This window comes from Colias philodice, chromosome 19, assembly GCF_061535455.1.
Source record: "Colias philodice isolate Cphi_HAF_F1 chromosome 19, ilColPhil1 Martin Lab GWU primary, whole genome shotgun sequence".
NCBI lineage: Eukaryota > Metazoa > Arthropoda > Insecta > Lepidoptera > Pieridae > Colias > Colias philodice.
Window position 1 is genome coordinate 11,279,007 of NC_143104.1, and position 13,494 is coordinate 11,292,500.

Consider the following 13,494-nt stretch of genomic DNA (forward strand, 5'->3'; position numbering starts at 1 on the left):
ATATTTAGATTTTTTTAAATGGTTTAAGTCTTAGATTACAAAATAAAAGACAGATGGAGCGTTGCCAAACTAAACCGAAATTTTTATCGTCATTTCCATAAAGTGCTGTCATTTCGCCGCTGCACTGTACGAACACGGTGCTTCTGTGTGCGTGTTATGTTACCAGAAATTGAAAAATTTCCCAAATTTTTGCCCGACTACGGAAGAAAGAGGGTTATGTTTTTCGAGTGTATGTGTGTATAATATTTCTTTGACACGCCCTGCAGCTGCAGTATAAACTGTTGGATCGATTTTGAGTTGTGAGGTGTCACTGTCATGGTAGTGACGTAGGCTACATAAATTAGTAGTCATGTTTTAATTTTTATTTTAATATAAATTCGGGTTTATGGTTTTATTTTATAATGCACCTATCTACTAAAGTTATATATGGACAAAATAATTTTATTCAATTTTTAATTAAATAAATTACATTAAAAAAGTTTTTATTTTTCAAAACATATGAATGCAAATAGCGGTAGTTTTTAGTCGAGAATGCGGGACATTTTATTTTCATCATATATCCATCATGGAGTTCACATGAATTAAATCGCGAGCGAAAACGACTATGACGCTTTTTATAAAAGTAACAAAAAATGTATAGTGCTTATTAAAATAATCTAATAATGATCATGAACCTTTATTGCACTATACAAATAATCACATTCACGATCGAAAAATCCAACAGCACTACCGAAGATCTTTTAACCATTTTACCGTTTTACCCCTAAAAATGGCAAATTCATTTTCAAAATACTGGCAGCATACGTTGAAGTTTTGAATTCCTTCGTATAATATGTAAAATTATTATTTGTATACAAAATTAAATAAGCCAAATAATCTAAAGAAAACCTGTAAAACGATGTTTTATCTTTTTGTTTGTTTTCGGGAACAAATTTTACAGCGTTTTAATATCACAAGACAGCATTTTTTTACTAAAATATCAAACCCCTTTTGACGTATTGCATGACACTAGAATCGCTATAGCACTGGCGGAGGTTCGTATTCGTTTTTGATTTCGTATTTTCTTTGACAAGGGCGATGGACGATTGACATGCTCCATCTGCCTTTTATTTTGTAATCTAAGGTTTAAGTAAAATAATAAATGGGGTAAAATCTCAACGATCTGGCGTCAAAGTCAAAATGACGTTTACAAGATGACAATCGACACGATTCACGCCATCCGCCATCGATTCACGATTGACGATTTGACGAATGACGAATGATGATGACATTAGAATAAAATTCATAATATTGTGTACCGGTAAAACCTGCTAGCTTTGCCAACGGTTGCAGACTTTGCCATAGCCAACTTCTGAGGGAAAAAGTGTAGTCACATCTTAACATCAGTTTTTTGTCATGTATGCATGCCTGTATAGTAAAATTTATGAGTTAAATGGCAACACCGAATGTGATGTGGCAACTGGCAACCCAGCTTGTTTTTGAGATGTCATTTTCGGCGGTTACTTTTTTCGAATGTTGGCGGTATGAAACTTAGTGCTACGGAACTTTTACAAAAACAAACGGGAAAAGCATTGCCTACGTAAGTATTTTTTTGATATTATGTTAACATAATGTTCTTTAGCTAAATAAAAGCTGATTTACTGTGCTACAAGCTACCTTTACTTCGCAATTGGTATTGGTAAATTCAACAACCCCAATCACAACGTCTGTAATGGTGACTTTGCCATGTTTTGTTGGAGGTTAGGGCTGCCACAAAATTTCTGATGAATATTTTAATTAAATTGTCATTGTAAGTACCTACTGACTGGTGAAAAAAAAAATATAAATAGTTAGGTAGCCAGGTATGAAATACACAGTGCATGTGCTTAAATGAAGGTTGTTTTACAAAAGGTATTTATTTATTTATTAATTTAATTATTTATTGCACACACAAAAGAAATAGAGACACATAAAGTACAGCTAATAGGGAATAATGTGTACAAACGGATTTTAAAACTTGATTGGATTGGTTCCTATCAAGTTTAAAATAACAACAATTTTTATATTCAATCAAGATCATATAAATAAGAATTTCTCATTGTTTAAATCTTTTAGGAATGTCGTGTAATGTGTGATATTAAAAAAAAAGTTACTTAGTTTAATGAATACTATTTTTTTAAAGTGAAACTTTTATTACATCGTCTCAAACTTTTTGGTCTGTGTAGCGCATGTCGCGTGTATCGCGGCTGCCGAGTAGGTATACCTACTCGGCAGCCGACCGTCACGCGACATGCGCTACACAAAGCAGTGTTCGGAACCGTTCGAACAGTTTCACTTTTACCGTGGTTTCATAAAACCACACAACATTTTTTTGTTTTATTATGTAAAACAATTCAAAGTTAAGAAACTAACTAGAAGTAATTGATTATGTTTTTTTTTTACTTTTACTAAATTGTTCCTACTACGAAAACATTTTTATTTGACAACCCTAACCCTAACTTCTTCTTATATAGGAAATATTTTGGAAAGGTTGGTGAATTTGCCACCTTCTTAGAGAGTTAAATTACCAGTGCTAAATAATATAAAGTTTTTGTTTTTACTTTATTTTACGGGATATAGGAAGAGTGCAAATATATTACTTTTTAACCTCATAAACTCCAAAAATTTCATTTTTTTTTTCATATGGCAAATTAACCAGAACTCAGAAGTGACAGCTAACTTTGCCATAATTGTTTTTAAGCTTAAAATATTATAATTTACAAAAATGAAATATAGTATATAGTGAATATTTAGTGTGTAACAATATAACATCAAATAAACACAACAATGACAACAAACACAACGTAATTAGTTACAATTAACGGAAAAATTACAAAAACAATAACGTAAACAGCGTAACAATAAAAATAAAAAAATGATTATAATTACATTCTACTAGTAACTTATATCTTATATAGCTTTATATATTATAATTAGAAATAATGTTATTTTATAGTTTCAAATGATGAACTATTCACACTCATTGTTCATTCATCTGATTGAATGTGAACTGAATTCCTCACTATTACTTTAAATGTGGCAACATTATTTTACAAAGTGACATTAGCTGCTGTCAGTTTACTTTATCTAATTAAAAATCCGAGTAAATATTTAGTAATAATGTAAATTTTCATGAAATTTACTACGTCTAGGTGCAGGTTACTCATTACGTTTTCATACAATTATATTTTTTTAAAGCGAATCAAACTTTTTGACACATGAAAAAGTGGCAAAGTAAGCAGGTTTCACGGTACTTATTTATATTTACTTGCTCTGTGATGAGAATTATGAAATTTCAAATTAGATCTAAGATCAGATGATTCCGAATTTCGCCAAAGGTAGAAAGTAGAAAGTTCCAAGACTAATACCTAATCACATATTTATCTACATAATATTACTATACTAGCTGTGCCCGCGACTTCGTCCGCGTGGACAATTATTGAGTAAACACGTCTTGAAACACGTACTACCATAAACAACTAAATTATAAGTACTTACAGATTATTTTACAGTTAAGAAATAAAATAAATAATAACATAAAGTAACTGTTAGTAAAATTAAAACTAAACTGAGCTATAAAACTTTGTTACAGAAGAGTTCAAAATCTCCAGGATGTGGCTATCCTCCCGCTCCCATATCCTTCTACTTTCACAGACTTTCAACTTTTCCCTTTCACCCCTAGTAAATGGCAGAACCGATTTTGATGTAAACCATGTCTAATTGTACTTATATGTACACGACATATCACGTTTGGTGCTCCATTTGGATTATTTATCCCCACTATATCAACCCTAAGGTGCCAATATTATATGCAATAAACAGATGAACCGATTTTGATAAAACATGACTAATTGTAATTCACACGTCAATTGATATGCCGCTTGAGTATATTGTTTGACCACATTCGATTATTCATTCCCACTTTTACCGCTATAATCCAATAAATGGATGAACCGATTTTGATTAAATATGCCTCATTATACTTCTCACGTCATGTCATGCCCTTTCATTTGATAAGCCACTTGGGTATATTTAACAAAATTCATTTTTTTATTACCACTTTTATACCTATATCCAATAAATGGATGAACCAATTTCGATAAAATATTTCTTATTGTACTTCATGTCACACGTCATGTCTTTCATTAGATACTTCACTTGAGTATATTTGATAAAATTCATTTATTTATTTATTCCTACTTTTACCCCTATATCAAATAAATGGATGAACCGATTTTGATAAAATTTGACCATTTGTTTCTGACAGGTCGTCTATTTACATTTGATATATCACTTGGGTATAACCGACAACATTCGTTTTTTTCATTCCCACTTTTACCCAGGTTTTATATACAGGGTTACAGGTTAAGTCGACCTATTTTTCGTTTTCCGGGCATTTTCCCACGCTTTTTTCGGACATTTTCACGCATTTTCCGGATATTTTCCAGGCATAGACGACCTGTCAGAAACAAATGGTCAAATTTTATCAAAATCGGTTCATCCATTTATTTGATATAGGGGTAAACGTAGGAATAAATGAATGAATTTTATCTGAGGAAAATTCGTATAAGTCCGGAAAATTTCCATACGCCAGGAAAAATTCTATACGTCGGGAAAATTTATACAGATGAGGAAAATTCGTATAAGTCAGGAAAATTTTTCTAAGTCCGGATAATTTCCATACGCCAGGAAAATTTCTATACGTCAGGAAAATTTCTATACGTCAGGAAAATTTATATAAGTCAGGAAAATTTCTATACGTCAGGAAAAATTTCTATAAGGTGGAAAAGGATAGGTTAGGTTAGGTTAGGTTAGGTTAGGAAAATTTTTCTAAGTCCGGAAAATTTCCATACGCCAGGAAAATTTCTATACGTCTGGAAAATTTGTATAAGCCAGGAAAATTTCTATACGTCAGGAAAAATTTCTATAAGGTGGAAAAGGATAGTTTAGGTTAGGTTAGGTTAGAAAATTTTTCTAAGTCTGGAAAATTTCCATACGCCAGGAAAATTTCTATACGTCAGGAAAATTTATATAAGCCAGGAAAATTTCTATACGTCAGGAAAAATTTCTATAAGGTGGAAAAGGATAGGTTAGGTTAGGTTAGGTTAGGTTAGCTTTTTAAAACTAAATTATTTCTGGCCACGAAATTTATAATCGTAATATTATTGTTACTGATAGGTCGTTTACTTTTCATTTAATATATCAAAGTATATTCGATAACTTTAGTTATTTTCATTCCTACTTTTACCTCTATATGTATACCTAGGTATAATAAATGGATTAACCTATTTTGATACAGTTTATCTAAGAACCAGCGTCGGAAAATATGCTGCCTAACAAAAAAACCGCATCTAATTACCTGCTAGCGAGCTACGGTGGCACAAACAGATACACACACAGACACACATAGCGGTCAAACACTTATCACCCATCTTTTTGCGTCGGGGGTTAAAAATATTATAATACGACATAACTTAAAGGACATTTTATGTATAAAATTTACCTAAAAATAAGCATAATTTTAATTTGACCCCTCCCCCCTACTACCTCAGCTTACCCCCCCACCCCCACCCCACTCTTGGGGACTTTCGATGTGATCACCTGGACATTTTATAGAAATAACTGTAGCGTATAAAAGATAACTTACGTTTTATCGTACACTGTATAATAGTAGCAAATGTTCGCCGTAAATACTTAAATGGTCATAACTTTTTTATTTATAAACCGATTGACATGAAATAAACACTAAATGTTAAATGAAGATTACCACAACATATAAGTGAAAACCGCATTTAAATCGGATAAGCCGTTTCTGAGATTAGCGTGTTCAAACATACAGACAAACAGACAAACGGACAAACGGACAAACAGACAAACAGACAAAAAAAATTTTAACGATAGTTTTGGGTTTGGGATCGATTTAGTAATAACCCCTGCTAATTTTTTTTTATATATTTTCATTGTACAGACACCACTGTTCTAGAATTTTATTATATGTATTGATTATTTATAAACCGATTGACATGAAATAAACACTAAATGTTAAATGAAGATTACCACAACATATAAGTGAAAACCGCATTTAAATCGGATAAGCCGTTTCTGAGATTAGCGTGTTCAAACATACAGACAAACAGACAAACGGACAAACGGACAAACAGACAAACAGACAAAAAAAATTTTAACGATAGTTTTGGGTTTGGGATCGATTTAGTAATAACCCCTGCTAATTTTTTTTTATATATTTTCATTGTACAGACACCACTGTTCTAGAATTTTATTATATGTATTGATGATTATGACCTATATCCTCCGTCCACTGGAAAGTGGAAATCCTTGTCATATAAGTATCTATTTGTTTTGAGTTGAAAATTGAAATGAGTTGTGACATGGTTGATGAATAATAATAGTTTTTAGTTTTCTTTCTTCAAAAGAAATTGGATAAATTACAATTTTGAGTTTAGTCTTGTTTTTATTATCATGATTCATGTTATAATTTTTTGTTTCAGTTCATAATTATTTACACGTCTTGACTTAAAAATATATGTATCTTGTAGATATGGCGCTTAAACAACACATGAGAGTTATTTCTACAGAGTTAATGAATTTTAAAGAAAAACACAAGGTAATAGAAGGAAGAAAAATTAATGATTGGATTAAAGTGGGGGAAAAAGTATTTGCATCTTTTTATAATCTTGGAGTACAGCAGAGATGGAACTTGTTTGATATTCAATATGAAGAGGAGACGGCTGCTATTATTTCATTGGTGACTCAAAACAAAGATTGGCTGGAAAGCTTTATAAGCCTGTATCCCAATCTGCGAATGAACCTAGACTTGGTCTGCTCAGCTGCAGACATCTGCACAACTCGCTCAGGGATAGAGGTGTTGCTGCGAGGTTTTGTGAACATTGATCCCCAATTCAACAATATCTTAGCTGACTTAGAAAGTATGTCAGAGGTGGATGAATTTGATAGAGTTTTGAAAATATGGATTGATACTGGTCATCGTCCTGACAATTTTTGTGTTGATTCTACCATACCACATACCCACTGGTGGTGGTTCTGATAAAAATTATAAGGCATTTCAATGCTGTGATAGTTATCAGTAACTTTGTGTATCTCATATTGCAATTGCTTGTTGTTTTACTTATGTATACAGTATGTTCAATGATTGAGATTTATTTTGATTAGAAATTTGTAATCCTACTATAGTTTTATTTTATACTAGCATAGCAGTCGGCCCCACTTCGCCAGTGGTACATATTTACTTTTTATCTCCATAAAAACCATCCTCGTACTTCAAGGAATAGTATAAAAAATAATTAACAAAATTGGTTCAGCCTTTCACATGTGATGCCGTGACCAAGGAAAATAGGCTTTCATTTAGTAAAAGTCATAAAATCTATATTGAAACATAAAAAAAGGTTATTTCTATTTTTTGGCAAGTTATTGTCACTTAGGTATCGGTTTTTTATTTTTCCTGAAAAGTTACGTTTTTTTAGTTACCTAGCTACCTATCATTTTATTATCCGGGGACGGCGATATAATGTCCAAATTCCTTTCAAACACAGAGGAGCGTACATGCAGATGATCTGCAGCAGATCTCAAGAGGAACCCCAATCTTTTAAATAGACTGCGTGTCTTTGGGTCAGTATAGAATACTCTGATGATGTTGGTATGCTAGATTCATTTATTTTTTGAACTACCCACATTTATTTGCAACAGTTGGTATGTTAGTACCATAGAAATCTAAATAACAAGACACTAGAAGTCGTAAGCGTGCGTGACCTTGTCGCCACTCAGGTGATTTGCACATCACCAGTTGCATTCGTCACTGTTCAGTTGCTCTGGAGACGTATGAGTGTATACATGGTGTGTTTCAGCAATTCCCATTGCGGAAATTCTTCCACAAGTTGTAATTATACTTATAAAGGAATAATGTTTCATCGGAAAATATTTTTTTTTTAGAAATAATGCCGTTTTTCCTTAAAATTATAGAATATTTACAAGTATTACGAGTGTCACCATAGTAATCGAAATAACAATGAATGACACAGTCTACCATTCTTATTATCACGTTTGTTCGTATTGGAGCAAAAAGTCTCATATACTTAGGGATGTTATTCTAAAATAAACCGTAAATTCGTGCGTTAGGATACATATTCAAAAGCTTAATTTAATAGTTAAGTTAGTTTTCACTAAAATCGAGCTGTCCAATAAAAGGCATAGTTTACTTGTGTGTACTGTTTAGCTTTCGGTTTGAATGTGTTGATTTTGGCGACAGCGGTTTTCATACGAATTATGACAATAAAGCACTTCTATGTGTCTTGTTATTTAGATTTCTATGGTTAGTACTGTTCATAAAATCTAAATGTGAATAGCCGATTCCGTTACATAAAAAGTGATGCTATGCTTGTTAACAAGATCGGATTGTAGATCTAATATATTTTCTTTTTGTAGTTATTTAAAACAATTATTGCTGATTTTACTCTGCTTAGCTTATCCTTTAAAAATGACAAATGTGTGTGTACTGTATAAAAATATGTTTGGCAAGTCTGATTGTTACATTGAAGAACTAGAACTTACAATAATAACAGCAATATACAACTACTGTTCCAGGATCCAGCTACGGAACCAAGCGGAGGTGGACCCGGAAGACATCTCCGTCACATGTAACGATGTGAACTGAGGTGAAATTGAGGCTTGTTTTACATTCTCATCTGCGCGCATTGTTTAATTTTTGAACTCGGAACCTCGCCCCGCTCGTCCCGCATGTGCCACACCATACCGGCCGCGCGCAATATTTTTGTTTGGAATAGCCACTCTAGTACGTAGTACATAGTAACTTAATGGTTCTATTTATCTTTTCAATCCCTAGAAAACAGAACTCAGTCGCATTAAACGCATTCCAGGCGGAATTCCTGAGGTCACCGGAGAAGTTCTCGTCGCTGGGCGGCAAGCTGCCGAAGAGCGTGCTGCTGGTGGGCCCGCCCGGCACCGGCAAGACGCTGCTGGCACGTGCTGTGGCGGGCGAGGCGCTCATTATCAGCTGTACATCGATAAAATTACATAAAAAATATGTACACTAAAATATAGAACATGATGGACTACCAATAAAAAATGAGCACTGCATGCACTTTAAAATACGTTACAACACATTCAATACATTCTAAAATAATCAGTTAATCCATACTAATATTATAAATGCGAAAGTAACTCTGTCTGTCTGTCTGTTACTCAATCACGCCTAAACTACTGAACCAATTTGCATGAAATTTGGTATGAAGATATTTTGATACCCGAGAAAAGACATAGGCTACCTTTTATTGCGAAATATGTACCACGGGCGAAGCCGGGGCGGACCTCTAGTAAATTATAAATAAGTAAAAATTAATTCTTAAAACACTTTTGATAATTTATTATAGAGCCCAACTTACAACGTCCGTACTGCGCGCCGCGCGGGGGGACCGCGCGAATAATACTGGTAATATTATGGATAAACTTAAATTTAGAATTCATTCACAGCTATGATGTCACAATTTTTTTTTCTTTTATTATACTTTAAACTTTATCAAAATATTTTGTTAACTGTTAATTACTTAATTTTTACTTCACAAATATTTAAAATAATGTTCATGTATAAATATCACATTTTCAGAAGCAGCAAAAGAACGGGCGCCCTGTGTGACATTCATTGATGAAATCGACTCTGTCGGTGCCAAGACAACCAACAGTTTGTTACACCCGTACGCCAATCAGTTATTTACAATTTACATACTCAGCTAGACGAGATTATATTTTATTGGACACAAAACATTTAATTTATTAATTTTTATTTTGCAGACAATAAACAAGCTGCTCTCCGAGATGGACGGCTTTCACCAGAACGAGGGCGTGATAGTGCTCGGCGCAACCAACCGGCGCGACGACCTCGACCAGGCGCTCCTGGGACCCGGACGGTTCGATGTCGAGGTGAGCGAGTTAGTGAGGGGGTGAGTGTGTGAGTTGGGGAGTGAGCGAGTGAATGAGTAATAATATTTTCATTCACTAGTATATAATACAAATGGACATTATTTTGGAGCGTCGGTGTCGGTGCCGACGCCCGACTACGGCGGGCGGCTGGTGATATTGCGGCTGTACGCGGCGCGCGTGGCGGCCGCGCCCGCGCTCGACGTGGAGCCGCTCGCGCGGGCCACCACCGGCTTCACCGGCGCCTCGGGAGCATGGTCAACCAGGCCGCGCTCAAGTGAGCACACACACACACACACGTACCACGCTGTGTCGCACACGCACTACTAGTAGTAGTGCGTGTGCACGCTACAATACCCTATATTACGCTACAACACACTACATTACGCTACTACACACTACAATACGCTACAACACACTACTTCACGCTACTACACACTACAATACGCTACAACCCACTAGTACACGCTATAACACACTACATTACACTACTACACGCTACTACACACTACAACATGCTAATATACTTTAACGCTATAACAATACTACACTTTACAGTACATTTCTACACGCTTTCTCATAAGCGTTTCACTGGTTGCAGGTACGAGACGCTGGACGCGGATCAAGGCGATCACGAACGGAGAGAAGATCAAACTGGCGAAGCAGAAGCCAGAAGGACAGCGCCCCCTCCCCCGCCCCCGCGCCCGTCGCCCGCCCCGCCGCGCCCTGCTTGGCCATAAATGTTATATACAGTGTCTTGGAAAATTTTGCAGGAGTTAATGATACAATAAAAATAAGTACATAATATTATAATGTTTTTGGACTTTTATTTCATACCCCTTTTTTGTTGTGTTCTCATCCCTGTAAATCCTTTTCTATGACATTAAATCTATACTTTTATTAAAGCTGACGAGTCTGTTTGTTTGTTTGCTTGAACGCACGCATCTCAAGAACTACGTGTCCGATTTGAAAAATTATTTCACTGAGACAGTCCATTTTATCAAGGAAGGCTATAATATTATAACACCTATGACCTAATTGGACTGTCCGTTTTGTAGTACTAAAATAACCGTTTTATGGATACTACAGCATATCCCAAAAAAAAAGTGTTTTATATAATCTTTTTCTGTCTGTTTGTTCAGGCTAATTTCAAGAATTGCTGGACCCATTTTGACAGCATTTTCACAGACAGATTACGCTGGTGCCTGGTGTTATAAGAATAACTTATACTATTTTTATATTTGAAAAATTCTTTCGGTATTAAGATATCCTATTTATCGAGGAAGGCTTTATTATATCATCACCCTAAGACCAACAGGAGTGGAGGACTGCGGGTAAAACCGCAGGGCACAGCTAGTTAAAGATAAATAGGAAAAACTATTACGCGGGTGGAACCGCAGGTCGCAGCTCCTAATTAATAAAGTTTTAAAACTATTTATATTAAAAACAAGCTTAAAATTGTTTTATTTTCGATCCTTGATAAGTGTTGATGTGTGCTGACTCGAAAAGTATTTTGTGTACAATAATGTGTGTTATTCTAGCATAGTTGCTAGAAGAACATAATATTTCATGAAATCATAAATCATAAAATGTAAAATAATTGTCAAAATACGGTGCTAAACTGCTAATTTGTATTAGCATCGTTTTTGACGATTATTTTATTACATTTCGCTGCTATTTTATCGGAGTACGAAATATAATTTTGACGATTTGACGAAAGACTATTTTAGAATTTAGACCGAGAATCCAAGAACAAGCAACACCAAACGACCAAACGACCAAACGACCAAACGACCAAACGACCAAACGACCAAACGACCAAACGACCAAACAACCAAACAACCATAGGACTACAGAGCCAACCCGTGAAGGGTAATTTAAATCACACTGACCCTACAAAAATATGGACTCGAGAAAAAACAATTATAGTGCGATATAGAAATACTATAAATAAATTACTGTCATCTACTATCAATTCACTGAACTAATATTAATTATCGAACGATCTGGCGTGAACACTCCATTTAGGACAGGTAATGATAATTAAAAATAATTCTACATTAAGACAATTTTTATTTATTTATGCATATGATTTATGATTACCGAAAGATAATAATATAATGAAAATGTTTGCATTATTCGAAAACAGTGCCATCTATGCGATGAATTAAAATCTTTAACAATCCCAGCAGCACTCTTTGAATAGAGCCTCGGACTTCACCCGAAAAGGCCAGGGTTCGATACCGGGTGGGCATGCTAATTATTTTTTTTTAGTTTATCTGCGAATTATTGACATCAGATGATATTATAATTTATATACCCTATTTAGATGTATTGTGTGGATTTTTAGTGTATTTTTTTTATCTTTTAGATACACTTTACATTAATAGGTAAAAATTAATTATTATTATTCTTTATTCTTGTAAATTACTGCTTAAGGAGGATAGTAGTTATAAAAGGTAGTTACAACTTATTTTTTTTTACATTTCTATATTATAATATAATACATTAAACTACATAATATAACAATTTTGAAACAACATAATTTTATTTTATTTTATTTGTGTACGTGAAGTTTTTGTTGTTTTTACCCTAAATACTTCAAAGACGGTGTTAGACAGGGTGTCTTAAATAAAAATAAAAGTAAATAACAAAATAACTACATAATAATAATTGTTCAACCGAGTTTTATAGTGCGGATTAGCGTTAAAATCTTATCTCGTATATTTTATTAACCGTTTGTTTAATTCAATTGAATTTGGTATGTATAGATGCGCATCAATGAGAACTTTTATAAGAAACTAATTTTGTGAAAATTTATCCATCCGCTGAGGAGTAGTAGGGGAAAATCACTTCCAAAAGCGCTAAATCTCTCCCTCGAATAATTAATCAACCAGTTATTGAATATTATCGACTTTGGTGTCTACGGATACGCAATAACGAGATCTATCGTCTGATAATATTTTCATGAGGATTTGCTTACCTGTTTAGGAGAAAACGAGGAAAATCACGTTGGGAGCCACCTCTCATATCTATTGAACTGGGCTATGCACCCCAATCAATTTGGTGTCCAGGGATGCGTCCCAAAAAGACTTTTTATTTGATACCAAATTTGTAAAAATCCGCCCAGCGGTTTAGGAGAAATCGGCGAAAAACGAAACGCAGCGCCCACCCACCCTCCCAGTCCACATCTCTTAGGCACATCAACTCGGTTTGCACAATTTTATACCTATTTTTATTTTTTTTTTTTAAATAAAAAAATGATAACTGATAAATAATATTTGAAAATTTTTGAATTTGGACTTCTACAAAGGGCTACAGAAATATTTTAAGTTACTTACTGTTTTTTTTTTTTTTTTTTTTTTAAAGTTGTTATAGAGAAACCTACCCAGGCCAGAAACCTAACCTAACTTTGACATTAACCTAACCTACACTAACCTAACTTTGACATTAACCTAACCTAACCTAACCTAACCTAACCTAACCTAACAACCAATCAAAGTTAGG

At 34.1% G+C, this 13,494-nt stretch overlaps 1 protein-coding gene across 4 annotated transcripts; it reads left to right on the forward strand.

Annotated features, from left to right (window-relative positions):
- The first annotated feature begins 3,281 nt into the window (after positions 1-3,281).
- On the forward strand, positions 3,282-10,794 carry LOC149480193 (uncharacterized). 4 transcript variants are annotated; one of them, XM_089707117.1, is made up of 6 exons: positions 7,082-7,754; positions 8,357-8,845; positions 8,931-9,502; positions 9,677-9,764; positions 9,862-9,990; positions 10,589-10,794. In XM_089707117.1, exons 5-6 carry the CDS (start codon positions 9,886-9,888, stop codon positions 10,790-10,792), a joined length of 309 nt encoding a protein of 102 aa, XP_089563243.1. In that variant the 5' UTR covers positions 7,082-7,754; positions 8,357-8,845; positions 8,931-9,502; positions 9,677-9,764; positions 9,862-9,885; the 3' UTR covers positions 10,793-10,794. The 4 variants fall into 4 exon arrangements, 3 of the variants coding, with proteins under 3 accessions (XP_089563243.1, XP_089563242.1, XP_089563241.1); XM_089707115.1 differs by lacking the exon at positions 7,082-7,754 and having other exon boundaries at positions 7,764-8,845; XM_089707116.1 differs by lacking the exons at positions 8,357-8,845; positions 8,931-9,502 and having other exon boundaries at positions 7,082-7,665.
- The last annotated feature ends 2,700 nt before the right edge of the window (positions 10,795-13,494 follow it).